This window comes from Oncorhynchus nerka, linkage group LG4, assembly GCF_034236695.1.
Source record: "Oncorhynchus nerka isolate Pitt River linkage group LG4, Oner_Uvic_2.0, whole genome shotgun sequence".
NCBI classification, from domain to species: Eukaryota; Metazoa; Chordata; class Actinopteri; order Salmoniformes; family Salmonidae; genus Oncorhynchus; species Oncorhynchus nerka.
The window spans coordinates 63,605,992-63,633,790 of NC_088399.1; the positions used below are offsets into that span (position 1 = coordinate 63,605,992).

The 27,799-nt window shown below is 44.5% G+C and overlaps 2 protein-coding genes and 1 long non-coding RNA gene across 8 annotated transcripts in view; 2 read left to right on the plus strand and 1 right to left on the minus strand.

Moving 5' to 3' along the window:
* The first annotated feature begins 1,007 nt into the window (after positions 1 to 1,007).
* On the plus strand, positions 1,008 to 13,579 carry LOC115128388 (bromodomain-containing protein 2-like). Of its 3 annotated transcripts, none has more exons than XM_029658200.2 (12): positions 1,008 to 3,258; positions 6,432 to 6,738; positions 7,058 to 7,195; positions 7,541 to 7,688; positions 8,068 to 8,258; positions 8,503 to 8,976; positions 9,243 to 9,371; positions 9,500 to 9,709; positions 10,075 to 10,334; positions 10,496 to 10,821; positions 11,039 to 11,164; positions 12,321 to 13,579. In XM_029658200.2, exons 1-12 carry the CDS (start codon positions 3,227 to 3,229, stop codon positions 12,440 to 12,442), a joined length of 2,463 nt encoding a protein of 820 aa, XP_029514060.1. In that variant the 5' UTR covers positions 1,008 to 3,226; the 3' UTR covers positions 12,443 to 13,579. The 3 variants fall into 3 exon arrangements, with proteins under 3 accessions (XP_029514060.1, XP_029514062.1, XP_029514061.1); XM_029658202.2 differs by having other exon boundaries at positions 1,008 to 1,535; XM_029658201.2 differs by having other exon boundaries at positions 1,009 to 3,258; positions 9,500 to 9,697.
* Positions 13,580 to 18,302: 4,723 nt separating this feature from the next.
* LOC115128390 (uncharacterized) lies at positions 18,303 to 26,303 on the plus strand. Its single transcript, XR_003863508.2, has 7 exons — positions 18,303 to 18,748; positions 20,326 to 20,398; positions 20,794 to 20,884; positions 21,000 to 21,099; positions 23,820 to 23,862; positions 23,976 to 24,055; positions 24,174 to 26,303. It is a non-coding gene; the product is annotated as an uncharacterized LOC115128390 (long non-coding RNA).
* The window catches only part of LOC115128389 (collagen alpha-2(XI) chain-like), a 46,059-nt gene continuing 42,841 nt past the window's right edge, over positions 24,582 to 27,799 (minus strand). For all 4 annotated transcript variants that reach the window (XM_065017741.1, XM_029658203.2, XM_029658204.2 and 1 more), the window contains one exon: positions 24,582 to 27,441. In XM_065017741.1, coding sequence (XP_064873813.1) covers positions 27,295 to 27,441 — 147 coding nt within the window. In that variant the 3' untranslated portion in view covers positions 24,582 to 27,294. The remainder of the gene's footprint in view (positions 27,442 to 27,799) is intronic.

Here is a 27,799-nt window from a genome sequence, read left to right on the forward strand (position 1 = left end):
TTTAACATTTAGGGAGCTGAGGGACCAAATAAATAGAGTTAGAAGGCCTATCCCAAGTTTTATTAGGTATTCAATCAAGTCATAACATTTTATGCCATAATGCTAATTGTTCATGGTATACATAGAATGTCTCGCTCAACAAATGCAAATGAGAAAATAATTTTCCATAGCCATGAACTGGCGAGCCATATTGTACCTTCCCTTGTATTTCCACACCACTCTGATTGCGTTGTCAGTTGTCAAGGGGGATGTTGCCAAGGATGGCTCTCCAGTCATGGTGGAGAGAGCTTTCCTAGCAACCACTTCCCCTGCTGGCCAAATCATCATGTAACAGGGCTCATCCACCGAATGCTTTGGTGACTCAGAGACGTCTTCCTCTTGAGTGAGCGCTGTGAACTGAGGGTGGGGTGTGAGCATACAACTTCAGCAGCATTTGTCAGGTCCTTAGAATGCACAAAGGACAGCTTGTTCTCTGTTGGAAGCCTGATTAGATCATTAACTACACAGCGATGGCCACCTCAAGTTGGCCATAATATCCCCCAAATATGTCAGTGTGTGGTGCATAGGCCTACTGACCTTATATGCTATAAGAAGTGAGGTTGCGGCAAGATAATAATGAACGTTTCTTTGTAGTTTGGAGATTAAATAAATTCCCAGTATACTATATGATCATTGCACAACTATCCACAATCATTTTCCCAAATTACCTGATGTTTAGCCTACTGTTACTTTAATTCTACTTTTCCTTCTTTCAAACATTTTATTTTACATTTTCAATACATTACAAATACTATTCTTCTGATAATAATCTTCATAAGAGCTGAAGGTAGAAGTTGCATGAGTGACCACAGATCTAGAATCAGATACCAACTCCAGGTCCTAACGAAACTTCTCTGCCTTCTCCAAATGGAAAACTGACCCTAGAACAGTGTCTACTCTGTATAGAGGCAATATATCCCACTTTCCACTGGCTCGCCCATATTCTACGCATGCGCAGCAGCTTGCTTTTGCTGTCGGAGTGGAATCCACTATGCTGGCAACCAAAATATAAACGTTGTGAAGAGAAGACCTGCAGGTATAACAAATATAAGGGTCGTGTCGATGCTGGGATTTTATATTGTCCGCTTGCATGGATTGCTGCAGTTTTGTCAAGGAAATCAATCAATCCAATACGCACCACGTGGTTTGGGTTTGTCCAATTGGAGCAACGCTTTGATACCCGAAAGCGTGCCCTTTGTTCAGGATTTCGCCAAGTTATCAACAATATGGTCGAATTAACTTTTATACAGCAACATGTGGACAAAGAATATGATTTGTAACGGCAAGATGACCATTTCTGGATATATCCATTTTTTTTTCTCCCCTGTGGCAGTGAGTGTGTAGCCTACAACTTTTTGGCAAGCATTTTGCCATGAGTTTATTCATCACATGACTTCCCTTCCCCCACCCAAAGAATGATGAAGAAGTCGGACATGTTTGAGGGAAATGTGTTGAAAAAAAAAAGTATCGTGATGGAGGACAAGGAGAAATTTGAAGTAAAGTTTTGACTTTGCATAATGGATTTACAAATTGAGATTTTTAATAGTTTAATTTGATGTAACCCTGGGAGTCAATTAGCAAACTCTTTTTTTTTTTGTAGGTATTTAGTCAAGATTAAGACACATTAATATATGTTTTATTTCAAGTTTCATTGTATTTAGAAGCTTTGAAATGTATACTCTTCGTCCGTATATATTGAAAATCGCGAGGATTTAGTGGAGTGACATTGAAGAGAACGTGTAACCTTGGTGTGGGGGATGGGTATTATCGTTTGGGAACCATTTTGTAGAGATTTAAAACTACCTTTACGAGTTTCTTTTTGTCGAAGGTTGGCATTTTGCTGATAATTCAGTATAATCTAGTTTGTTGCACGTGGACTTCGTCGAATGAGTATCTTGGTATGATAGGAAATGTTTGGGGATTTAGTTGTGTATGTTAAATGTAGATATAACTAACGTTTAGGGTTTTCTCTGGACAACTAATGTCGAAGATTTGTAAGGTTTATAGTTATGATTTAGTTGGACTGTTCAAATCGTGAATGCGGCCTACTTGGGTGTTATTGAAGTTGAGCAACTTTTCTCTAAAATTCTTAACAGATGTGACCTTTTGCTAGAATGTCCTCTTATAGTAATTTTTAAGTGGTTGTGTGTATCCGAAATTCTTATCTGATTTGATAACTATTTCAGCAAGAGTTGAGAATTGCTGTGTCATTCAATGGAGGGTAATTTCCTTTGCCACTTTAGCTTAGTTTCCTTTATCCTCCCTAAGACATTTAAAACCTCGGCTTCAGTGTGAGTTAAGCTATTGTGTCCAACTGTTGTGCTATTAATGGTATGTCAGGCCTTGGTTGAGTTCTGACATTAGTAGGCCTCGGATAATGGTAGCCTTTCTTGTAGTCAGAAATAATTATTCCTGGTAAAATATGTAGTTTAGGTCAGACAGCACGTGGTTTGAAACTAGGCGTTATGATCATCGCCCTTTTGATCCAACGCAGGCTGTGGTATTACTTGTACACTTTGTGACACCATCTCATGTATGCACAGACAAGCTCGTGTGCACTTCAAGATGGCGCTCCGTCAACACAACCCAAATGCGGCTACTCGGAAAGAAATGTGTTTTTAAGCGCTCGGCCTACGTTTAGCATCTGATAGATACGTGTCAGTGAACTCGCTAACCAATGACTTGCTATCTGTTTACTCTGGAAGTTCGCGCTGGAGTTTCAACGACCAATCATTATCGTTGCTTTGCCCACGCTGACGTAATGTAATTTGATAAGCGAAAGGGCGGGTTGTTGGATGTCGCATTTTCGTAATAGACTACGTAAAATAACCAATCAAAGTACACATTTTGAGTGCTGGGAGGTCTAGCCAGTAATATTGCGAATGTAGTTTGATTGATAATAACAATATGCGAATAGGTTGGATGGGAAGCATATAGGAAAACAAATGGTGTTTGGAGGTGTGGTTACTTTGGATGACATGTTCAACTGCGAATAGAAAATCATAGGGCGTAGTCTTACATTCCGTATCCAATAGAATGCGTGGTTGGTCTATAAATTGTCGGGCATAGACGCGAGGTGCCATTTCGCTGAAGCAGTGATCAGTTGGATTCTGTGGGGCCTGGAGGAAAGGACGGGCAAAACAGGAACTTGAATATTGGTATTTAAACAGAATCCGGATCCATCGCGATGGAGACGGCCATAAACCCGCCCCATGACAGGTACCGATCGGACTAATTTAATTTAGGTTTGCGATGTGAAAGCATATTGTTGCATTAGGAATAGTATTCACTTATAAACAGATGCTTTCTGATTACCGACATGTTCACCGAACGTGTTAAAACCAAGACTTCTCAGTCGGTATAGAGCGTTTGTATAATTTTGCAACAAAAAACGATATTGGACAATTGTCAGGATGTGACCACTCGTCAATCTGCAAAATAGAACAATAATTATTTGGGACGCCTGTCGTTTAAATCGTACTGCACCGACGCCATCTTCCCAGCGTCTCGGGTAGCTAGTCCTTGCGATAGTAGGATTGCCTAGCCCATCTGGCATGATAACAAGCGAACTAACGTTAGTTGGTGATATCGCTAAACTGGATTTACTCGAGCATAACTGTCTATTGCTTTCTATTTTCTCTTCCTCATGGTTAATGGCTGGGTGAATGTTAAGCGAAGTTCTCTCACATTGTGATTGTTTGGTGGGTATATTATTGCTCAGTAACTGGCTACCATGGGATAAGTTTGCTGGGTCAGTTAAGTTAGTTAGCTAACTTAAGGCTAGGCTTCTAACTAGCAGACGGTCAATGCTCGTCGGGAGGTCTACTTTGTTACTTAACTATTTCCGTTAACTCGAAGTTGGCAAACTAATGGATATACGTATATAGTATAGCCATGATTGTTAGCCATTGAAAGCTCGTCTCGAGTGAAAGCCAACTAGGTTAACTGAGCTGTTTTGGTAGTCACATAACAGTAAGTTACTTGCTAATGTATCTACTTACTGCATCACCAATGTATTTGAGTATAATTAACTAACGTAGCGGTGATTCTGGTTTGGTAGACGAGGTAAGCTGGGTTGGTAGCTACTGGGTTGAAGTATTTGGCGAGTCTCGTTCTCCTGTATTTGGATTGGGAGGGATATATTTGGCAAACAGGGTGGTAAACGTTACATGTCATGGCTGAATTACGGTTATGGATAGTGCTGATCATTTAGCCGTCATATCATTTCAGCCTAACGCCGGGCCATTGCAATGTTTGTTTATTTTATCAGCATGTGCAAGTCAAGTATCTAACTGTTGGATGGGAATAGTTTCCCATCAGGTCCTTGCAGTGGCCTCAACATCTACTCACTACCTTTCTACTCACCAAACCTGGAAAATGTTAATAGACCTCTACTTTTTTTGTAACCGTCAGGGTAAAATGTAAATTTGATAATGTTCTGTGGTTAGTACGGTCTTCCCTTTCCCAAACATGTATTTTTAAAGGCAACGTAGCTCGTGTTGATGTTTGTGTTGCTGACAAGTGTCAGTGATGTAAATGTATTTTAATGTTTTTTACTTTTATAATAAAGTACACTAAGTGTCAAATGTGTTTTCCAACTTGTATCATTTGAATACCAGCTGATATTAAGCTACAAGTAGAAGGAATATCTGTGACTTGGATTGTCATGGTCAGCATAGGCTACAAAACCCATGTTTCAGAGTTTCTTGAAGAAAAACTTCATTTTGTAGAGTTTGTAACGGAGCAAGTCACTACAGCGTGGCTTCCAAGTAGGTTACGTAATGGGCACGGTTTGCATCAGTTATTTGTTTGTGTCAAGGTAAGTAAGTTACAGGTGAAATATACAATTCTGGTCGAGTAGTCTCATCTGGTCTTCACTTATGAGGTAGATGCAGCTCTACTGATCTAGTCTGATTGAAGGGGACATGTAGACACAGCCTACAGTATAGAATGGTTGGTAATGGCCTCTTTGATATGAACTTTTTCAAAATTGGTCAGTTCATCTTGAGAATTTGAGTAGTGGGGATTGATCGTAAACATTTAACCCCTACTTTCCTGTCTTCGGAGGACCAGGCCCTGTTCCCTATCTTATGCAAGCACAAGACATGTCACCTAGTTGCATCACTGGCAACTTTTCCATATTATTTTAGATTGTCCCTATAGAGAAAGTTAATTCCTGGTAGCAATTATGAAGAGACCTAGAGTGGCAACTAACAGTGCACCTTTCCAATACACATAGCTAATGTTCACAAGGAATGGAACATGAATACAAGCTTTTTGCACAGTTTTACTAGTCTATATAAACTCATTCAGTTACGTTGTATGTAAATAAATCAGCTCAATTCTGTCAATGGTGCATTTAAACAGGGTTAGGTAGGGTCACCTGTGATCTGAGTGACTTGATCACTGCACTCTTGAGCACTCTTTATGATTCCTGTTAAAACACGCGTTGTATCTGTATCACAATGCTAGATGCACAAACCACAATTGACTCTGGACTTGGACTTCTACTTTGTTGGGGGGGGGGTCTAGTTAACATGTTTTATAACCTTCCAGCCAATGGAATCGAGTCGTTAGCTTTGTTGCCAGGGAGATGAGAAATGGGCAGTTACAAGCATGGAGGTGTTGTCTTCCCCCATTTCTATATCATTGCTTCCCTCTAAGCCTCTGGGTGTTTAATGGCAGGACAATGGGATCATATCACCAGTATAATGGTCACTGCATACCATTAAATCCACCGTTTCATTTAACAGGCTGCTTGTATGTAACATGTTATGTCACTGTTTGGTATGAGTATAACTGTTGCTGTGTATGTCCAGCCGGGCTCTTATCACAGTTTCAACAGATAACACTGTTTCTATTGAGACTACTTCCAACCCACAGCTATTATCAGCCAGGGGCATTAAACCACAGCCAACAGAAAGGTTTCAACAGTCAAAGGGTTTGTGGTGTAACAATGCAAACTGCTCAAAGCTAAATATACCCGTGCATCCTTGTCATGGTGTATTGCGTAAGCTTTTTGGCTACTTGGTGAACCTCATAAATGCCTGCCTGAGGCCAGCTGTCCAAGAACTCCTGAAACCACACCCATATATATATATCATATTTTCTACAGTCTGTCACAGTACTGGTAGTCTGGCTAATCCTCTAGTTTCTGTCAATGCCAATGAGGCAGTTGTGACTCAAAGCTCAATTGAAACTGAATCATGGTGAGAGGGGGCATTAGTCACTATTGACTGGATATTTTATGCTAACCTGTTATTTAAGACTTTGAGTGGGCTACCTAAGTAGAAGGCTTGTTCAATGAGGGCTGCTGCGTCATCCAATACCTTCTCCTTTCTCCACCTGCCCCGTTGCTCTATGCTTATTCCCTCCTCCCTTTCCGTCAACAGCTCCCTGGGCGGGGTCGACGTAGGCCTGCATGGCATCATGGCGATGGAGCAGGGCCTGCCGGGCCCCGGAAAGCGCATCCGGAAACCGTCACTGCTGTTCGAGGGATTCGAGGGCCCGCCGTTGCTCCCCCATGGGCAAGCTCCCCCCTCTGGGTCACCACGGCCCCTAGTGTACGACACGAACCGGCAGGGCCGCGCCACCAACCAGCTGCAGTTCCTCCAGAGAGCCATGATGAAGTACCTGTGGAGGCACCACTTCGCATGGCCCTTCCAGGAGCCTGTGGACGCCTCCAAGCTCAGCCTGCCTGTGAGTGTCCCTGCAAGCCACTGTTCCAGAGAGCCCAGTCACATTGTACCTTAGCCAAACTCAGACGGACAGCAGATATTTCTCGATAGATATTCAAATCATTTAATCCTATTTGCATATTAGGATGTCTCAGTTTTCAGACCTAAATAGAACTAAGGTATTGAGAATATTCTTGTGTTAGGTTGGGAGCTTTTCAAAAGTTTTCTAAAAGCCTTTCTTCCAAGATTCCAGACAATACAGCGCTGAATAGGCGTGGAGAGCTCTGTGTATGTATTATTAGCACGGCAGCGTTAAGTAAACGTGCTCCTCTCTGCCTCAGGACTATCACAAGATCATCAAACAGCCCATGGACATGGGGACCATCAAGCGGCGCCTGGAGAGCAACTACTACCGCAGCGCCAGCGAGTGCATGCAGGACTTCAACACCATGTTCACCAACTGCTACATCTACAATAAGGTGTGTGTGTGTGTGTGTGTGAGACAAATGCTGTAACCACAGTTAACATTTTCACTGTCATAAATGAGCCATTGACCAGCGGCTACTGGCTGGACACTAGGGGGCGTCAAAACGCCATTTGAGTTTAAAAAGCTCAACATCGTATTATCTATTTACATTATATTTTATATTTATCTCCGGAAAGTGTCAGAGCTACGGCACTAATAAACCCACTCTTATAAACTGTCTAAAGATATCACCTATCTGATAGAGATGACGTTGATCTCACATCCTATTTTGAGAAGTGATGTGCCCTACATGTAATCTCCAGCCGGGTAACACTTTTCCATGGTGACTGTCTCCCAGCCAACAGATGATATTGTTCTGATGGCCCAGTCCCTGGAGAAAGCTTTCCTTCAGAAGGTTGCCCAGATGCCCCAGGAGGAGATAGAACTGCCCCCTCCTCCACCACGGGGAAAACCGGGCAAGCCAGGCAGAGGACGCAGGGCCACAGGTGAGCACCAGGGGGGGTGTGACTCTGTGTGTGTGGTTAATGAATGTGTTTGAGAGTGATTCTTTTTGTGTGTGGCTATTTTGGGGAAATGTGTTTGATATTGACTCCTTCTGTCAGATAATGTGAATATGAATAATATCTACATGTATATCTATCAATCTATATATCATATAATATGCCATTTAGCAGATGTTTAAAAAAAAATCTGAAGCGACCTAGTGATGCATACATTTTTCTTATGGGCGGCTCCATCGGGAGTCAAAACCTCAATCCTTGATGTTACAAGCGCTAGGTTTTACCAACTCGGCAACACAGGACCACATGAATATGTGTAAACTCCCACGCGTAACCACTTTTTTCCCCTCTTCATTTGCCTCAGTACCAGGAGGAGTGACGACTGCTCACCAGGTCCCGGCAGTGTCCCAGTCCGCGTACTCTCCCCCCACGCCAGACACCCCAGAGTCGCTGCTCTCCACCCCCCCACAGACGCTCCTGGCCAAGAGCCTACCTCTCACCCTCCACAGTACTCCTGCTATGCTAAGCTTACCCCCCACACAGCCCACAGCCAAGGTGCAGTGTTCACTTACCCCTAAACTACAAAGTTGTTATACAATTTACCTGATGGCCATGCAACCGTTTGTGCTACTTTAGAGTACCTACTGCAACAATGTTAGCCGGAAATTAGCGACATCATCTGACATGGTCTTTTCTTTTTGTGTGTGGTTTCTTTGTTTTGTTATTTTCTTGTTCTGTTATCCGAAATGGTAAGCTTTCAGCCAATGACAAGAGCCCCTGTCTCTCTGTCTCCCAACAGAAAAAGGGAGTGAAGCGGAAAGCAGACACCACCACCCCCACCACCATGGCCATGCCCATCACCGTGGGCGTTGGCGGGATTGGCATGGGCATGGCCGGCGGGCCCGACTCCCCGTTGACACTCACCTCGCTGGGGGTAGGCCATGGCCTGGGGCTCGGCATGGGGATGGGTATTGGTATGGGCCGCGGCAGAGGCATGGCGGGCGCCAAAGCACCTGCAGGGAGGAGGGGAGTCAGCGGGCGCCCTATCAAGCCGCCGAAAAAGGACCTACCGGATTCTGTGCAACTCCAGCCGGTGCGGCGCGGCAAACTGGGCCAGCAGCTTCGGTACTGCAACGGGATTCTCAAAGAGCTGCTGTCCAAGAAACACGCGGCGTACGCCTGGCCTTTCTACAAACCAGTAGACGCCTCCATGCTGGGCCTACACGACTACCACGACATCATCAAGCAGCCCATGGACCTCAGCACCATCAAGGTACATGCCTCGCCACCACAGGAGGTCGCTGGCACCTTATTGGGGAGGGCGGGGCTGGTGGTAATGTCTGGAGCAGCATTAGTGGAACGGTATCAAATACATCAAACGTGGTTTCCAGGTGTTTGATTCCTGTTCTATTTGCTCTGTTCTGGCCATGACTATGAGCCAGCAGCCCCCTGTGCTCCGCCACACATCTGCATCAAGCACCATGAAGGTAGACTGTCAGTCATTCTGTGACGTTAACCTCCTCCCATCTCCCTCTGCAGAGGAAAATGGACAGTCGAGAGTACCGGGACGCCCAGCAGTTTGCCGGCGACGTGAGGATAATGTACTCTAACTGCTACAAGTACAACCCTCCAGACCATGACGTGGTAGCCATGGCACGCAAACTACAGGTACGGGTCAAAACACATTTTAAGCACGGAGATGTGTCTTTTCTTGGCTGAGTTTTGTTAATGCCTTTGAGCAGTAGGCTGGTACATCTGAGTGCACTGATCTGATGCCTCCCTCTCTTTCTGTCCAGGACGTCTTTGAGTTCTGCTTTGCCAAGATGCCCGACGAGCCTGCGGCCCCTCCCGCTTCCATGGGTGGGCGCTCCTCATCTTCTTCCTCTTCCTCCTCGTCCTCGTCTGAGAGCGACCCCAGCAGCGAGAGCGACAGCAGCCCCAGCTCGGACAGCGAGGAGGAGCGAGCACACCGCCTGGCCGAGCTGCAGGAACAGGTGTGTACACAGGTAGACTGACCCGGCCCTGCGCCCACCGCCACACCACACACACACACATCAACATTCAGACTACGTTACATCACAACATTTTAGTCATTTAGCAGGCGCTCTTATCCAGAGTGACTTACTCTTAGTGCTGTCATCTTAAACCAGCTAGATGAGACGACCACATATCTGTTGTAGTAATACATTTTTCTTCAATAATGTAGTTGTCAGAAAAATCAAGAAAGTGCAGGTAATAAAACATTTAAAAAAAGATGCACAGTATATATATATTTACATTTGTTTTTAAATACAAAAGTATTTATGTAAACCTGAGCTGGAAGTGTTTTCCACAACAGTCACTGACCGTGTCCTCTCCATGGTCCCATCAGCTGAAAGCAGTTCATGAGCAACTGGCAGCACTCTCCCAGGGCCCCATCGTCAAGCCTAAGAGGAAGAAAGAGAAGAAGGACAAGAAGAAGAAGAAGAAGCCCGAGAAGCATCGGGGAAGCCGGGTACCAGTCGAAGAGGATATACCCATCCGGCCGGCTAAAATGCCCAAGGTCACCAAGATGCCGAAGACACCCAAGAGCAGCAAAGGGGGCTCCACACAGGGCAAGAGGAGCACTGGCAAGAAGAGCAACAAGAGCAAGTGAGTTCCCTCTACTGGCAAGCGGTGTCTATCGATTTTAACATCTCTGTCATGATATGATTTATTTACTCCGTACTATAACCATTCCCAAAATCTATTCCTGACAAAAGCAAAATGTTCACCTTCAGGATTGAATCATTAAATCACACTCTCACGCTCAGGTCCTCCAAGAAGTCTCAGGCAGTGACGCTCAGCATGCACCAGATGAGTGCTGCCGCCATGCTCCCCCACTACGACTCCGAGGAGGAGGACGAGGTGTCGCCCATGAGCTACGATGAGAAGCGCCAGCTCAGCCTGGACATCAACAAGCTGCCCGGGGAGAAGCTGGGCCGCGTGGTTCACATCATCCAGGCACGCGAGCCTTCGCTGCGCGACACCAACCCAGAGGAGATCGAGATCGACTTTGAGACGCTCAAGCCGTCCACACTGCGCGAGCTGGAACGTTACGTCATGACCTGCCTCCGCAAGAAGCCTCGCAAGCCCTATGGTGAGGGAGCTTTCGTGTGTAGCCCCCCCTCCAATGTTCTCTGGTCCCTGTTAAGTGTCCCTGATGGGCCTTTCTGTCACCATTTCACGCAAATGTCATACAAATTTCAAGGGTTTCACTGGGTAGCATCATAGTGACTTAGTCTCTGTTTATTTGGATCGGTTGGTGGATGCAGACATTGCATCATCTAACCCCCTGGTCTCCTCTCTGTTTGTAGGGAAGAAAGGTGGAACAGGGAAGTCCCGGGAGGAGTTGGCTCTGGAGAAGCAGTTGGAACTGGAGCAGAGGTTGCTGGATGTCAGCGGGCAGCTCAACTCTGGCAAGAAGCCTCAGAAAACCAAAGGTGAGTCGGAATAAATCTGCATCAGTGCCCAAAGAATAGACACATGAGACATGACAACTATACTGAACAAAAATATAAACACAATCATGTAAAGTGTACGTCCCGTGTTTCATGAGCTGAAATAAAAGATCCCAGAACTGTTCCATGAGCACAAAAAGCTTATTTATCTCAATTTTTGTGCACAAATTTGTTTACATTCCTGTTAGTGAGGATTTCTCCTTTGCCAAGATACGCCACACCTGTCAGGTGGATGGATTATCAAGAAGCTGTTTTAAGAGCATGATCATTACACAGGTGCACCTTGTGCTGGGGACAATAAAATGCCACTCTAAAATGTGCAGTTTGTCACACAACACAATGCCACAGATGTCTCAAGTTTAGATTGGTATGGACAGGCATAAGCTGACAACGAACACAATTGCATTTTATCGGAGGGAATTTGAATGCGCAGAGATACCGCGACGAGGTCATTGTCATGCCATTCATCACCCCATGTTTCAGCATGATAATGCACGGCTCCTTTTTGTATGGATCTGTACGCAATTCCTGGAAGCTGAAAATGTCCTAGTTCTTCCATGGCCTGCATAGTCACCAGACATGTTTGGGATGCTCTGGATCAACGTGTATGACAGCATGATCCATTTCCCACCAATATCCAGCAACAACACATAGTAATTGAAGAGAAGTGGGACAACAGGCCACAAGCAACAGCCTGATCAACTCTATGTGAAGGAGATGTCTCACTGCATGAGGCAAATGGTGGTCACACCAGATATTGTCCCGTTTTCAGATTTGGTTTTGAAGGTATCTGACCAACATATGCATATCTATCTGTAAATAAGTCATTAAATCCATAGAATAGGGCCTAATGAATTCATTTAAATTGCCCGACTTCCTTATGTGAAATGTATCTCTAAAATCTTTGAAATTGTTGCATTTCATATTTTTGTTCAGTATACTTTCTGAGCATTCACAGAGATGTGGAACTACAAGCCAAAATGTATTCAAAATACATTTTCTCTAATGTATGGCCCTATCCACCTTCATAGTACTTCATGAAAGAGATCAGCTCAGGTCTTTGCAAAATGTGTGGGTTGTCTTCTCAACATTATATTCCAAGTATTTGACCTTGTGTCTATGGGTTTCTCTCTCTCAGCAGAGAAGCCCAGTGCAGTGGAGCCCCACGCCGTAGCGTCTCGCCTCAGCGCCAGCAGCTCCAGCTCAGACTCTTCCTCATCTTCTTCCTCGTCCTCCTCTGACACCAGTGACTCGGACTGAAAGCTCCAGAGGGATGGGCATTGAGCCCACGAACCCCAGACAGGACAGAGCAGGACTGCCAACAGAGCTGCAGGCGGGTCAGACTATAGTCAGAACTGACCCGGAATTAAAAAAGATGGGGATGTGTTGAGAGAATCCAGTCCCAACAGAAAGAGTGGATGGAGAGAGACTGGGTTTTTTCATTGCTCTAGAAACCTAGAGGGTTGACATAGATGATGCGTTGTCTCGTAGGTTAAAGAGCCGATGGCAGGATCCCTACTGGCTCTAGAAAGATGGCAGGATCCCTACTGGCTCTAGAAAGATGGCAGGATCACTACTGGCTCTAGAAAGATGGCAGGATCTCAAGATGGCAGGATCTTTACTGGCTCTAGAAAGATGGCAGGATCTCAAGATGGCAGGATCTCTACTGGCTCTAGAAAGATGGCAGGATCTCAAGATGGCAGGATCTCTACTGGCTCTAGAAAGATGGCAGGATCTCTACTGGCTCTTGAAAGATGGCAGGATCCCTACTGACTCTAGAAAGATGGCAGGATCTCTACTGGCTCTTGAAAGATGGAAGGACCTCAAGATGGCAGGATCTCTACAAGCTCTAGAAAGCGAGGAGGATAGATAGTACGAGATGATCCCAGAGTTCTGGACTATGTCTTTCTCTCCACGCTTTGTGTATATACTATGTACGAATATATAAATATCTATTTTTCTTTTGTAAAGAAGAATTTTAAGGAATCCCCAAATGTGGGGAGAAAGTAAAGGTGTGGACAGGCTGTTTTTCATTTAGTTGTTTTATGACAAGGAGTTAGAAGGTAAAGCGCGTGTGTGTGAGAGAGAGAGAGAGGGGCATGGCCTCGCACAGTAAACGCAGCCCTGCTTAGTTTCTCATCTTGTTGATGCAGGCGTTTGAAGTAATTCTGCGTTGTAAAGCACCTTGGTTCAGTATACATGAAGAAACTGAAGAGCATCAAGACTGCAACATACGCATGTACTTCTACAGCCTGAGAGGGGTGTCCATGGTACACAAATGGTTTCAGTGAGCTAACTTTTTCCTGCGTTTCACTCTGTAAATGACCTGTTTCTATCTTGTGACCAATCTGCAAATAAATTGTGAGGACATCTCAGCATTGCCCACACGCAAACAGATTCTTCCCTCGTTTTGTTCTCTGTCAATTGGATATGTCCAGGATGTGTCAAGTCTACAGACTTGACACAGAGTAATGCACAATGACTATATTTTGAGGCTTCATTTTAACTGTGGAAAAAATGTATTTTTCTAGATGGTATCTTAGTAAGGTTCAGTGGGGTGGTTAAATGCTGTCCTTGTGTCCCCCGGGTCTGATTCCCATAGCATTGCAGTACCAATGCTTTATGGCACAAAATCACGCTTTATTTTAACAACTTGGCCTTTTAACATTTTGGCAGCTGAAATGTTTGTTTTTTTGTCTTCAATTTAGCTGAATCTGATTTGGGAAGAAGATTGTAGTGACCATTTCCTTGCTCATAGTGCGTTTAGCAGAGGTCCTAAACTGATTTTGTGATTTAGTTAAGAAATCAAGCTTTTTTTGTTGTTGAGAATTTAGAATTTGTACGTGTGATCAGTTATTTATTTGAGTGGGCACTCAGACCAAATAGTTGTTGCATTTACTTGAAGTCACTTGAGAAAGTTGGATATTGGTAATAATGACAAACTACTCAAACAAGAATGTGACAGCTGTAAGGAGAAAAGGCACGGTTGAAAAAAGTTTACAGTCACAAAACTTTGGAGCATGTTTCTACCACTGGGGTTTCTTGTTTTGCTTTTGTTCTTAGTCATGTTCTTTCACCCCCCTACAATTGTGAGGTGGTTGTTTCTCGCTCTGTTTATTTTGGAAGAAAAGAAAACTTTGAACTGTCTACAAATAAAGAGAGAGAGAGGTCTTTAACACTCACTCTGTGTCTGTTTTGAGCAATTACAGTGGACCCGTGTGATGATTCAAAAGGAGGATGATAGGCTGTCACTATAATTAGTGACAATTATTTTCAACAGTGAAGTTCTTGCCATGACGACATTGATCACTAGATGGCAGCAGTCATTGCAAAAACCAATGTGTTCTGGCCTATTCTCATGTCTGAGAGCAGAAGACACAAGTGAAGGTACATTACATGGCCAAATGAGTGGATTCAGCTACAACAGGTGTCTAAAACCATGCATTCTCCATAGACCAACATTGGCAGTAGAAATGGCCTGTACTGAAGAGCTCAGTGACTTTCAACGTGGCACCATCATAGGATGCCATCCTTTCCAACAAGTCGGTTTGTAAAATGTATGCCCTGCTAGAGCGGTCCTGGTCAACTGTTATTGTATAGTGGGAACGTCTAGGAGCAACAACGGCTTAGCCGCGAAGTGGTAGGCCACACAAGCTCCCAGAACGGGACCACCGACTCCTGAAGCACCTAGCGTGTAATAATCTTCTTGATTGCAACACTCACTACTGAGTTCCTAACTGTTCGTCGGGACCTTCATGAAATGGGTTTCCATGGTCGTGCAGCTGCACACAAGCCTAAGATCACCATGTGCAATGCCAAGCATCGGCTCGTGTGGTGTAAAGCTCTCTGCCATTGGACTCTGGAGCAGTGGAAACGTTCTATGGAGTGATGAATCACGCTTAACCATCTGGCAGTCTGACGGACGAATCTGGGTTTGGTGGATGCCAGGAGAACTCTACCCGCCCCAATGCATAGTACCAACTGTAAAGTTTTGTGGAGGAGGAATAATGGTCTGGGGCTGTTTTCATGGTTCGGGCTAGGCCCCTTAGTTCCAGTGAAGGGAAATCTTAACCCAACAGCATACAATGACATTAGACGATTCTGTGCTCCCAACTTTGTGGCAACAGTTTGAGGAAGGCCCTGACCTGTTTCAGCATGACAATGCCCCCGTGCACCAAAAGAGGTCCATACAGAAATGGTTTCAATATCGGTGTGGAAGAACTTGACTGGCCTGCACAGAGCCCTGACCTCAACCCACATTTTTGGGATGAATTGGAACGTCGACTGCGAGCCAGGCCTAATCGCCCAATATTAGTGCCCAACCTCACTAATGCTCTTGTGGCTGAATGGAAGCAAGTCTCTGCAGCAATGTTCCAACTTCTAGTGGAAAGCCTTCCCAGAAGAGTGGAGGCTGCCCATGATTTTGGAATATGTTTGACGAGCAGGTGTCCACATACTTTTGATAATTTTGTGTATTCTGGCAATTTTAATAAGGCAACATGTTGGAGACTCCGTTTTGAGCAAATGGACTATAGTAAATGTGGGCAGTAACTTTCATAAAGCAGCACAAAGTAGGATTTGCCAGCTGGCCAGGTCTGACGTGAGATCTGAGAAGCCTCTGGGACGTAGGGAGGAAAGGGAAGTGTAGAACTGTGGAGAAAACGGTGTTCATTAGAGGACTTTCAAATAAACCCTTTTTTCCCTAATCTGTTTGATTTCCAATGTCCTTGGAACACACACAGCATCGTCTGCCAACTCTAGCACTCACCTAGTCCACTTCTATGAGTGACGAGTGAATGGTAAATAAACATGTTATTTCATTGAACCACTCTGCATGTTATATCCCATATTTCCCCACATATTTGCCCAGGTTGAACAGATCAGACAGAGAGGTCAATGTATTCACAATCCTCCAACATGTACCACTATGTACCCGTCTGAAAGGCAGAAAGCAACACCGCGACCTCAGCAGGTTGCTCAAATGTCATGCCCAGTCTACTTAGGATATTAGAGCGTGTAGGTGGTCATGACAGAGCATTGTGCTGAGGTTGAGGTGTAGCTTACTCTGTCTTTTAAAGGGGTACAGGAGTTAGAGGATATTGGTTATTATTTGAGCATATTACCGTAAATATATGGTGTTATTTGGTTTTCCAAAATGTCCAAGATGGAGGACAATCTGGGTGGATCCTCAGGGCAAATGTGTTTAGCATAAAGAAAGACACCTACATACAAAGTGTCAAGTCTCTATGTCAAATGGGGCAACGGATATGAGGGTTTAAGTGAGACCGCTTATAACAGAAACCCCTATAGGCTATTTGGTGCCATTTTTTTGACCAAGTTACTCATGGCCTCTTGTTTCTGGTAACTTTTTTTCTCTAATTTAGTACACAATCTACGCTTGAGTTATTTGAACATGTCAAGAAAAAAATGAAGAACAATTCAGACAATAACAATAGTTGTTCACATATTCGCATTAAAAATCGGAAAATATTTGCGTACCATCTGCATTATGCCTGCGAACCGCAATTAAAGTATAAAGAGCAATAGTAATGGTGTATTTTTGTAGGCTCTAACTCCGCCATGGCTGGTTGGCCAAAGTCTAAGGGGATATGAATGGGGTTTTTGGAAGATTTTGGGATAAACTCCCGATAAATAAGGTCTGTGGCAAAGACAGGCTTAGGAGACCTCATATGTTTTATTCAATGAGATCATCTTCATCAGCTAACGTCACTTTTTTGTGTTTTTGAAGCATTTATGTCATCAAAACCAGCACATGAAAGGTAACGTTAACAGTGACCGATATTATCTCATAGAACTTCTATGTATAATATATCCTAAGCCTTTGTTCTCCTAAACCCATTCTTTCCCGATAAGAATGGCTGAACGCATCAGAGGAAACTAATTTCCCTTGTTTAGCACTACAATATGAGGACTCATACATACTACAAACTGACTAGTCACAGAGATGAGAGGAAATATGGCGGAAGCTGATGTGGATTGTGAATCTAATGGCGGTAGAATCAAGGAGAATTGGAATATTGTAAAAAATATATATGGAAAACGGAGCAAAGTAGTGTACAGTGCTGAGAATGTCCCAACGTGTCTTGTAGGATCGGATTACCAATCTTGAAGAATCCCTTATAAAATAAGATTGCAGTTTTTGAAACTGCAGTAAAAGTGCAGTAACTGCAGTCAACTGTGGTATTTTGGACGCAGTAATTGCAGAATAACTGCATTTACACGGCAACATTTCTGACCTAAAAAAAAAACGGTGTTATATTGGATGCAGGATTTACTGCATACTGGTTATACTGCATTGTACTGCAGTTATACTGCACTCTGACTGCAATCTCTTTTCATAAGGGATCCATTTGAGATATCCAAACTGGTGGAGGGATTGCTGGGTAAAGTGAAGGTTGTCAGGATCACGAGAGAAGCGGGATTGTTTCGAATTGTTGTACTTCCGAAAGAACGTGTGTTGCATCTCACCCGATTTGAGAAGTTTGACGTTTCGTGTGTGCCTCTACGGTACAGGGCACCCCTCAGTGGGGTAATATCTGGCGGCTCGTGGGAAGTCGGTGTTGAAAGATATTCCAGGAGGTATATATGCACGTCGGATGAATCGTGTGGTGAAGGATTAAAAAGTGAAGAGTATCTGTTCTTGTGTTTTTTGACACTCAAGTACAGTTAGGATATTTAAACTACAGAGTCAGAGCATTTATCCCAAGACCAATGCAGTGTGACCACTGTGAATCTTTTGGGCATGTTTCAAGTGTTTGCAGAACGGAGGAGACAAGATGTCCAAGTTGTGGAAAATATCATGTCATGTGTTTTAAAAGGGATGAAAATGTGACATGTTGCAATTGTGGTGGGAACCATGAAGCCACGTCTTTGGAATGACCGACAAGGGTGAAAGAGAATGAGGTGGTGAAAGTCGGTGCTTGTCCAGAGCATTTCATACGCAGCAGCTGTTAAAAGGGTTGAGGGTTTGAATGGTGCACTTGAAGAGTAATATGGTTGTGCATAGGCCTTTCACTGCAGGCTGCAGGGGTTTCCTTTCACCAGCAGGACCCTGATATTTTAAAGGTTAAGAAGGTGATTATTGAAACTGCCAAGGTGGAGAGGATGTCCAGGAAAATGTATGTATCATTGTGGATGTGGCAGAGCGGTTCCTGGCACTGAATGATTTCTCGGTGGAGGAGTTGTATGGAGTATTGTCCCAAGCAGTACCACCCTCTGAGGCCCTAGAGCCTGAGAAGGGAGATATGGAGATTTGGTTTGGATTTGTCAGTGTACTATTTTTATTTGGGTGGATTACGTTAGTTTTCCGTATCACGTATGGGTTTTCAGTTTACCTTGTTTTTCAACCCATCCAGTTGGTGGCGGAAAAAAATAGACCTTTTTCGGTTGTAGTTCGCCATAAAACCAACAGAAGAAGAAGAGGAGTCACAGAAACGATCGCGAACAAAACCTGTCCTGTGGCTCCCTCTCCTGGATCAAGAGAGAACGACTCAATCTTCATGCCGGCCACAACACGGCTCATATCAAGGTTGACAGATATCACGGGTTAGTGTCGCCTTTCACGCCTCGTCGGCCTTTATATGCAACTTAATACATATGTAAAGTAGGTAAATATAACTGCAATTCTCTGTAGGGTAGATGTGCTTATCTAGGCGCACTATCTTGTGGTTGTTGTAGCTAAACCTTGGGATAACGTTAGTTGTTGGGCATCAATCGTTTTATTTCGCTGCAGTGCAAGAATGTAGCGAACGTTCTTTGTAACATTGCAACATTATAACATTGTTTCAACTATGCGACATCACTGTTAGTGTATCGTCTTGCAGACATTTGTGAACATGTTTGCTTTGAAAATGTTTTTTTTGTCACGTGGTAATTCAAGAGCAACATAGGAAACAGATTTAGACGGCTAATGAAACCTTAATGACAATATCCCGTTTAAGTTAACTTTAACATACACACTCGTTTTCTTTATAGTAGGCAATTTTCAGTGGACAAGAAATGCAGTTGTCTTCACCTTTACCAGATGAGACAGCTGTGTCCCTCTCATTGGGTCAAAGGTGAAGACAACAATTTTACCCTACAAGAACCTTCACTCAGGTGACATGAAGCAAGCTAGAAAGAATGCATCAGTCCCGTTGTTATAGAATTTACAGATTTTCCAATAGAGCCCTCTTTGCCTGCAGTGAGCTGCAGCAGATTGCCTCCTACGTGTTTGCACTACTCGTTGTCTCCAGGAGGGGGCAGTGGGATTGGCTAAGCTATATGCCAGCAATTGACCTCTGAGGGTGCCACAGTGGTGGTCGCAGACATCAGAGAGAAGTCAGCCAATCAGCCCTGGGCATCCTGAACCATGGCCACAAAGGGCAGGACCACATCACTACTGCTGTGGATGTCGCTAGTGGTTAGAGCGTTGGACTAGTAACCGCAAGGTTGCAAGTTCAAACCCCCGAGCTGACAAGGTACAAATCTGTCGTTCTGCCCCTGAACAGGCAGTTAACCCACTGTTCCTAGGCCGTCATTGAAAATAAGAATTTGTTCTTAACTGACTTGCCTGGTTAAATAAAGGTAAAATAAAAAAATAAATAGAGAAGCTACTCACAAGAATACATGCGATTAACGTATGTGCAGACACAGACTAATTCAGTGTGTGTACTAGTGTAATTTAGAGTCCTTATCCTAAACCCTATGCTGGCGTCTCCTACTGGGACAATGAGTCAGTCATGTAATGTTTTTGGATACTTGACCTGAAGCACTTCACTCAGTTCTTTAGCAACACGATCGAGAAGTTAGAAATTGCCTAAATCGGAAGAGGCATTTTGTGTGAGTGAGTCACTGAATGCCATAAGGAATCTGAATGCCATCACCACCTTCCGGAGACACCTGAAACCCCACCTCTTTCAGGAATACCTAGGATAGGATAAAGTAATCCTTCTCACCTCCCCCCCCCTTAAAAGATTTAGATGCACTATTGTAAAGTGGCTGTTCCACTGGATGTCTTAAGGTGAACGCACCAATTTGTAAGTCGCTCTGGATAAGAGCGTCTGCTAAATGACTTAAATGTAAATGTAAATGAATGCAGTGTCAGTACTTTCAGCCTCCCTCAGTATGTGTGAACGCTGCAGGTGTCACTCAGGATGATTTCTCCCTGAAAATGGAGGACGAGGACTTTGACAAGGTTACTCAAGTCATCTAAAGGTATGACCCTTTGTTCTTATTGTCCTGACCAGAATCTATTGATACCGAACAAAAATATAAACACAACATGCAATCATTTCAAAGAGTTCCATTTCATAGAAGGAAATCAGTCAATTGAAATAAATTCATTAGGCCCTAATCTATGGATTTCACATGATTGACTGGGCAGGGGTGCGGCCATGGATGGGCCTGGGAGGGCATAGGCACACCCACTGGGGAGCCAGGCCCAGCCAATCAGAATGAGTTTTTCCTCACAAATGGTATTTATTTTAGACAGAAATACTCTCTTTAGGTTCAGTGACACTTATGTTGATACACCTGAAATCGGAGAGTTAAAATAGTTTTTCTTACCCTCGTATTCTACAAATCCTTCTATCTTTCCCCCCATCTCCCAGGCTACATTTCTCCTGACTAAGGCTGTTGGAAAGGCTCTGGTTGCCAGTGGAGCTCCTAAACGCTCCATCATTGCTGTGGGCAGCATTGTGGGTAAGTCTGACATTTTAACTATTGGCCCTCCAGTCATAGGCCATTAGTTTTCAACAGACTTACATTCATTCCTGACATTCTTTAATTGTCTCTTTGTGTTTCTGCCTGTTACCAGGTGGGCAATATTGAACAGGCGAACTACTCGCCTGTTCTATACAGGCTACCAAAGCAGTTGTGGAGGGCCTGACCAGAACTGCAGCCAACTAGCTGAGCAGGTGAGGCAAACCTTGGTTGTGTTCATTAGGGGAAACCGTAACAAAATGTTTTGAAACAGAAACAAAAATGTGCATTTTCATATTAATTTGAGATGCTACTTACCCTTTTTGGGCAGTTTTCTTCTGTGTTGTGCCTACTGAACACAACCCTGCATTTGATTTCAACACCCCAAAATTGACCCATTCACCAACAGAGAGAAGCTAAATAGGCTATAAACATTCTGGAGTGAGCAGAGCCTGGGTTCCCGATAGCGATGAAACACCAGGCAGAAATAAAGTTTGCTAAGTACTTTGTTGGAGCATGTGTCCATCTGATAGGATGGAAGAAAGGCAGCGCTGCTCTCGGATCAGCTTTCTCCATTCAAGGGGGCAAAGAAAGCATCCAACAACCACTGCTCTGTTCTATGAGTGTTCTGAGGCAGTCGGTAGATAACAAGTGTTTTAGAGGGCAACTTCAGTGACGATTGTTTTGGGAAACAGCTCGGAGATTTAACGATGCTCCTATGAGGGTTCTAATGAACTTAGTCTTTAAGGTGTGTTTGGGGAACCGGGTCCAGGGTGGATTGAAGTATGGGATGTGTTTGGGGAACCGGGTCCAGGGTGGATTGAAGTATGGGATGTGTTTGGGGAACCGGGTCCAGGGTGGATTGAAGTATGGGATGTGTTTGGGGAGATGGGCCCAGGGTGGATAGAAGTATGGGATGTGTTTGGGGAACCGGATCCAGGGTGGATTGAAGTATGGGATGTGTTTGGGGAGACGGGCCCAGGGTGGATTGAAGTATGGGGTGTGTTTGGGGAGATGGGCCCAGGGTGGATTGAAGTATGGGATGTGTTTGGGGAAATGGGCCCAGGTTGGATAGAAGTATGGGATGTGTTTGGGGAGACGGGCCCAGGTTGGATAGAAGTATGGGATGTGTTTGGGGAAATGGGCCCAGGTTGGATAGAAGTATGGGATGTGTTTGGGGAACCGGATCCAGGGTGGATTGAAGTATGGGATGTGTTTGGGGAACCGGATCCAGGGTGGATTGAAGTATGGGATGTGTTTGGGGAAATGGGCCCAGGTTGGATAGAAGTATGGGATGTGTTTGGGGAAATGGGCCCAGGTTGGATAGAAGTATGGGATGTGTTTGGGGAACCGTATCCAGGGTGGATTGAAGTATGGGATGTGTTTGGGGAACCGGGTCCAGGGTGGATTGAAGTATGGGATGTGTTTGGGGAGATGGGCCCAGGGTGGATTGAAGTATGGGATGTGTTTGGGGAAATGGGCCCAGGTTGGATAGAAGTATGGGATGTGTTTGGGGAACCGGATCCAGGGTGGATTGAAGTATGGGATGTGTTTGGGGAGACGGGCCCAGGGTGGATTGAAGTATGGGATGTGTTTGGGGAGATGGGCCCAGGGTGGATTGAAGTATGGGATGTGTTTGGGGAAATGGGCCCAGGTTGGATAGAAGTATGGGATGTGTTTGGGGAGACGGGCCCAGGGTGGATTGAAGTATGGGATGTGTTTGGGGAACCGGGTCCAGGGTGGATTGAAGTATGGGATGTGTTTGGGGAGACGGGCCCAGGGTGGATTGAAGTATGGGATGTGTTTGGGGAGATGGGCCCAGGGTGGATTGAAGTATGGGATGTGTTTGGGGAAATGGGCCCAGGTTGGATAGAAGTATGGGATGTGTTTGGGGAGACGGGCCCAGGGTGGATTGAAGTATGGGATGTGTTTGGGGAGACGGGCCCAGGGTGGATTGAAGTATGGGATGTGTTTGGGGAGATGGGCCCAGGGTGGATTGAAGTATGGGATGTGTTTGGGGAAATGGGCCCAGGTTGGATAGAAGTATGGGATGTGTTTGGGGAGACGGGCCCAGCGTGGATTGAAGTATGGGATGTGTTTGGGGAGACGGGCCCAGGGTGGATAGAAGTATGGGATGTGTTTGGGGAGACGGGCCCAGGGTGGATTGAAGTATGGGATGTGTTTGGGGAGACGGGCCCAGGGTGGATTGAAGTATGGGATGTGTTTGGGGAGACGGGCCCAGGGTGGATAGAAGTATGGGATGTGTTTGGGGAACCGGGTCCAGGGTGGATAGAAGTATGGGATGTGTTTGGGGAGACGGGCCCAGGGTGGATAGAAGTATGGGATGTGTTTGGGGAGACGGGCCCAGGGTGGATTGAAGTATGGGATGTGTTTGGGGAACCGGGTCCAGGGTGGATAGAAGTATGGGATGTGTTTGGGGAGACGGGCCCAGGGTGGATTGAAGTATGGGATGTGTTTGGGGAACCGGGTCCAGGGTGGATAGAAGTATGGGATGTGTTTGGGGAGACGGGCCCAGGGTGGATTGAAGTATGGGATGTGTTTGGGGAGACGGGCCCAGGGTGGATTGAAGTATGGGATGTGTTTGGGGAAATGGGCCCAGGTTGGATAGAAGTATGGGATGTGTTTGGGGAACCGGGTCCAGGGTTGATTGAAGTATGGGATGTGTTTGGGGAACCGGGTCCAGGGTGGGTATGATCTATAACTTCTCTCTTTCTCCAGATTTGGGAGCCGGTGTAACTGTTTACCAGGGTTCATAACCACACCCATGACTGATCAAGTGCCTGAGAAATGAATCAGTCAGCTACGACTGAGTTCTCCTTTTTATATCAGATATAGAAAGTAACCCCCTGAACTGTTTTTTGTTGTTGTATAGAAGTGTGTATTTAACTTGCTGTGTTTTGTTTTGTGTCTGCAGCTTATGTCCATGGTGCCCCTGGGGAGGATGGGAGAGCCTGCAGGTAGGAATACCGTATACACAACCCTCTATGCTACAGATCACACCACAAATGCCGAACTCTGTACCTTTCTATAGTCAAGCTGTAAGACCTAACCCTTCTCCCTCTCTGTGTAGAGAGGAAGCTGATGGATCCTAACACACATTCCCAGTAGAGGACTCTGGCTACATCACTGGAACCAGTGTTGAAGTAGCAGGTAATGGACCCTCCTGCAATACATTATAATGGTTCATGTTTAACAGGAAATGCCTTTTAAGTCACCCGCCGCTGTCCTGTTAACACATTTTCTCCCCCCTTCTTCTTCTCATCTTCAGAGGCCTTTTCATTGGCTGAGACAACTTTCCATCATCCTCATGAAGATCCCATCTAGGTCCAGTAATTGTATATGTATTCAACGTTCACACTGTGCCTTCGCGTGTGATAATACAACCGATTGGGGATCAATCTTGTTTTGTACATCTAGTCAATATCTTAGTGTAAATGTGATTGTGCAATAAATTGAAACCTGTGTAACTTTTGTTGTGGCGAGAGTTCACGAGACAGAGTTGAGTGCTCTCCCAATTTAACCGAGTTACGTCTCTTAAACCTCTACATTTATGTGCGGTTACTATAATTTTGCGAGTGAAACTTATACCAGTCATTACTAACACGGTTGGATTTAGATGTTTGAAAACAGGAAAGACCGACGCCACACATACAAAGACACACGAATACAGCGTGAACACAGAGAAAATGCGTTGGCATGTGGTTTAATTGGAGACGTTGAACAGAAAACAACAAGCCAAGAACAATGAAACAGTGAAACTAAAGCAAAACAAAAACTAACAGTAAACAGAGAAGGAAAACAACACTGAGCACTGGACAGTAGAGGGGAAAAGAGAGGGTGCCAGCCATAGATCAGAACCAAACAGGTGTAAACACTAGAAGTTCTTTTTTGGGGGGGGCTGGTGAGGTGATATAGTGGAAATACGGTTGGGATCTGACTGATTCTGGTGGTCAGTTCACTGGAGATTGTGAGTGATGTGGTTATATTCAGCTGTCTGAGCTGCTGTATGCAGAATGAAGAGAGAAATAAAATAATGACTAGTTATTGTGTAGCTCTGGGTAACATGCAACACCAGCCAGTTGAGAGAGGATGAAACGGAGGGACGAGGAAAAAAACACAAGGGAGTCAAGAAGCTATTTTTAAAAAGATGATATATTACAGAAACAAAACATTTAAAATTACTTACATTATAAAATAATACTTTTTGTCTTTTCAGCACCATATTTTGTTGAAATATTTGTTTGTCTTTAACAACAACAAAAAACAATCAATGTAATTTTCTCTCGCGAATCCCCCCCTTCTCTGCAATGTCAAAAGAAAAACGAACCAAAACACACAAACCAAAATACCCATAATGATATACAACCCCATAGCCACAGTACATCACTTCGAAACAAAATCTTTGTAATATTTGCCCACGTGGTTGCTAGAATCTTCCATCCCTCCCGCTAGCTGTCCCCTGCCCGCTGTATTCTCACAACCGTAGAATCCTGGTGTCTGTCGCCCTCGCCATACTCCTGCAGCACAGCTCAGCCAAGCAGTAGCAACCCGCAATGGAGAGTCACCATTTAATCATTACAGTAGAAGCAATCATAACAGCACAGTACAGTCGATGAATGCTAAACGGTTACAATGAGATATGGCCACGTGCCCCCCCCACCACCACCAGAACAGTTGACATTCATAGACCAAAGGGGGGTGTGTACAGATAACTCGGTTTAGTGTTAGTTTAATATGTATTTAATTGTTTTAAGACCGCCAAGTGAGAACTACAGGAAATAAATACAAAATGAAATACCACATTCGACTCTCATATTTGGTTTGTCGTTGTTTGAAGCACCCTGTTTTGTTTTCAATAAATACAATAGAATATCACTATGTCTGTACAAATGGATTCGATTGCACATTTCCAGTAGGAGAACTGGTGACGACATCGTGCGGCTGTGATGGAGACAAACTTGAATTATTCACGCTGAATATATTAACGCTTTGGTATAATTAGCACCGTGCCACAGTTTTTTGAAAGCAAGCATTTATTCACCGCTGTAAGAGAGAACGTTTGGTCGTCATCTATTCAGCTCATATACATATTTAACCCTGATACCTTCCCTGCTTGAAAAGAGACGGAATGTCACACATCCTGTAATGTAACCCTGTGTTCTACATGAAACAGCAATGAAATTCCAGACCTGTAAGTACTAGACTGGTTTGATGACATTCTGGCCCATTCGCTTGTCTAGGAACTACAGTTCTGGACTGTCTGTGACAGTTGTAACATTGATTACAAATAAATGTTCCACACATCACGTTCAGTACAATTTACAAGGTTCATGGCTTTTGATTCATTGGGCCTTGGAGAAGGCATAGACACCCTTCCGTCCCATTGCATGCAACATTATTGGCCCAAAAATAAACAGCCATGCAGTTCAGAGACAGTACGTTGCTGTTAGGACTATATTACTACAGTATTGAGTAAAAGGCTGTTCATAGTCACACCTTAAGGTTAGAGCCGCGGTAAAGCTAGAGATGTCACAGATCTGCTTCCGCTCCATCTCCACAAAGCACCGTAAAGTTTCGACTCATCCGCCTGCATTATATTTGACCTGCTTTAGTGTAACTGATGTTAGGCTGGTATAGTTGGTTTGTTTGGTATAGAATTCACTGGTGGAGATGATGGAGAAAATTCACTTAGCTAGACAACATGGACGTACAGTAGACTTTCCTGGTCGTCTCTGAACCGTCAGGCCTTCGTGGAACTCCCGTTCCTTCGTTGGTTTCCCCTTAATGTGGCGAGGCGGAAAATGAGACGTAGGATGGGGTGGGGCTTGGATGCAGGAGAGGTACAAGTGTGTGGTGAGGGCGAAGCAGAGAGGTAGAGTGGCTGAGACAACTCGGTACAGAGACAGCGGGAAGGAGAGAGGAGTGAGAGGGGGGGGGGGGGGGCTCCGCGACAGGGGGCTCTGGCGTGTACGGAAGGAGGAGACGGGTCTTTGACCCAGCTGTTCGTTGGAAAAGAACACTGTTTTATTCTGTTGACGGTCTGAACGCCATCTCTCATTCTTGCAATCGATCTTTGGTCTCCTCTTCGCGAGAATGTTTGCGTTCTACTTTTCTCTTGTCGTCCATTTCTATTTGGGAGATGTTTTCCCCTGGGCATACACTTGAGTGAGTGCATGTCCGTTTCACAACAGTGTGTGTGTGTGTGTATGTGTTTGATATCCTGAAATAAATGTACAAATTACTGGGCATGTACTGTATATTGCCATGTCTATGCAAATGTGTCAATGTTTGTGTTAAGTGCATGAGTGTGTGTGTGACAGAGTGTGTGTGTGTGTGCATCATTGTAAGTGTATATTCTATATGTGTTTCTCATTTCTCTGTACGGTGTGTTAGCCCAGGAAACAGACAGGTCCCACTTCAAAGCCAAATTTCTGGTTGCTTTCCCCAAAGTCTGTGATCTTGAGGTCCCGCAGAGGAAGCTGCTCCACCTGGGGCGTGTTCACCTCCACCACTGTCCTGTCGAAGCCCTTACGATACTGCAGACAGACAGAAACAGAGAGACCGGTGAGATCACTACATCTGAGGCAAGGGTATTTGCCTAGGATTTGATACTTCACTTTTATTGTGTGTAATGGAAAAAATGCAGTTCCATTGTAATACTTTTTGTATGGGCATTTGTTCTTATTGACTGCTGATGAAAAATATTAAATTAGCCTACATCAGATTGAAAATAGAGCAACATTTAGAGAATTCTGACAAATGTTCATTTAAAAAATAAAAATAAGGGGGGGTATACCCCCAGACACCCTATAAAATCTCAGGTTTCTTATTTGTTTTTTTTAGATACTCGAGGTACACATCCATAACTTGAATGTCCGTGCACAGAGAGGTGAG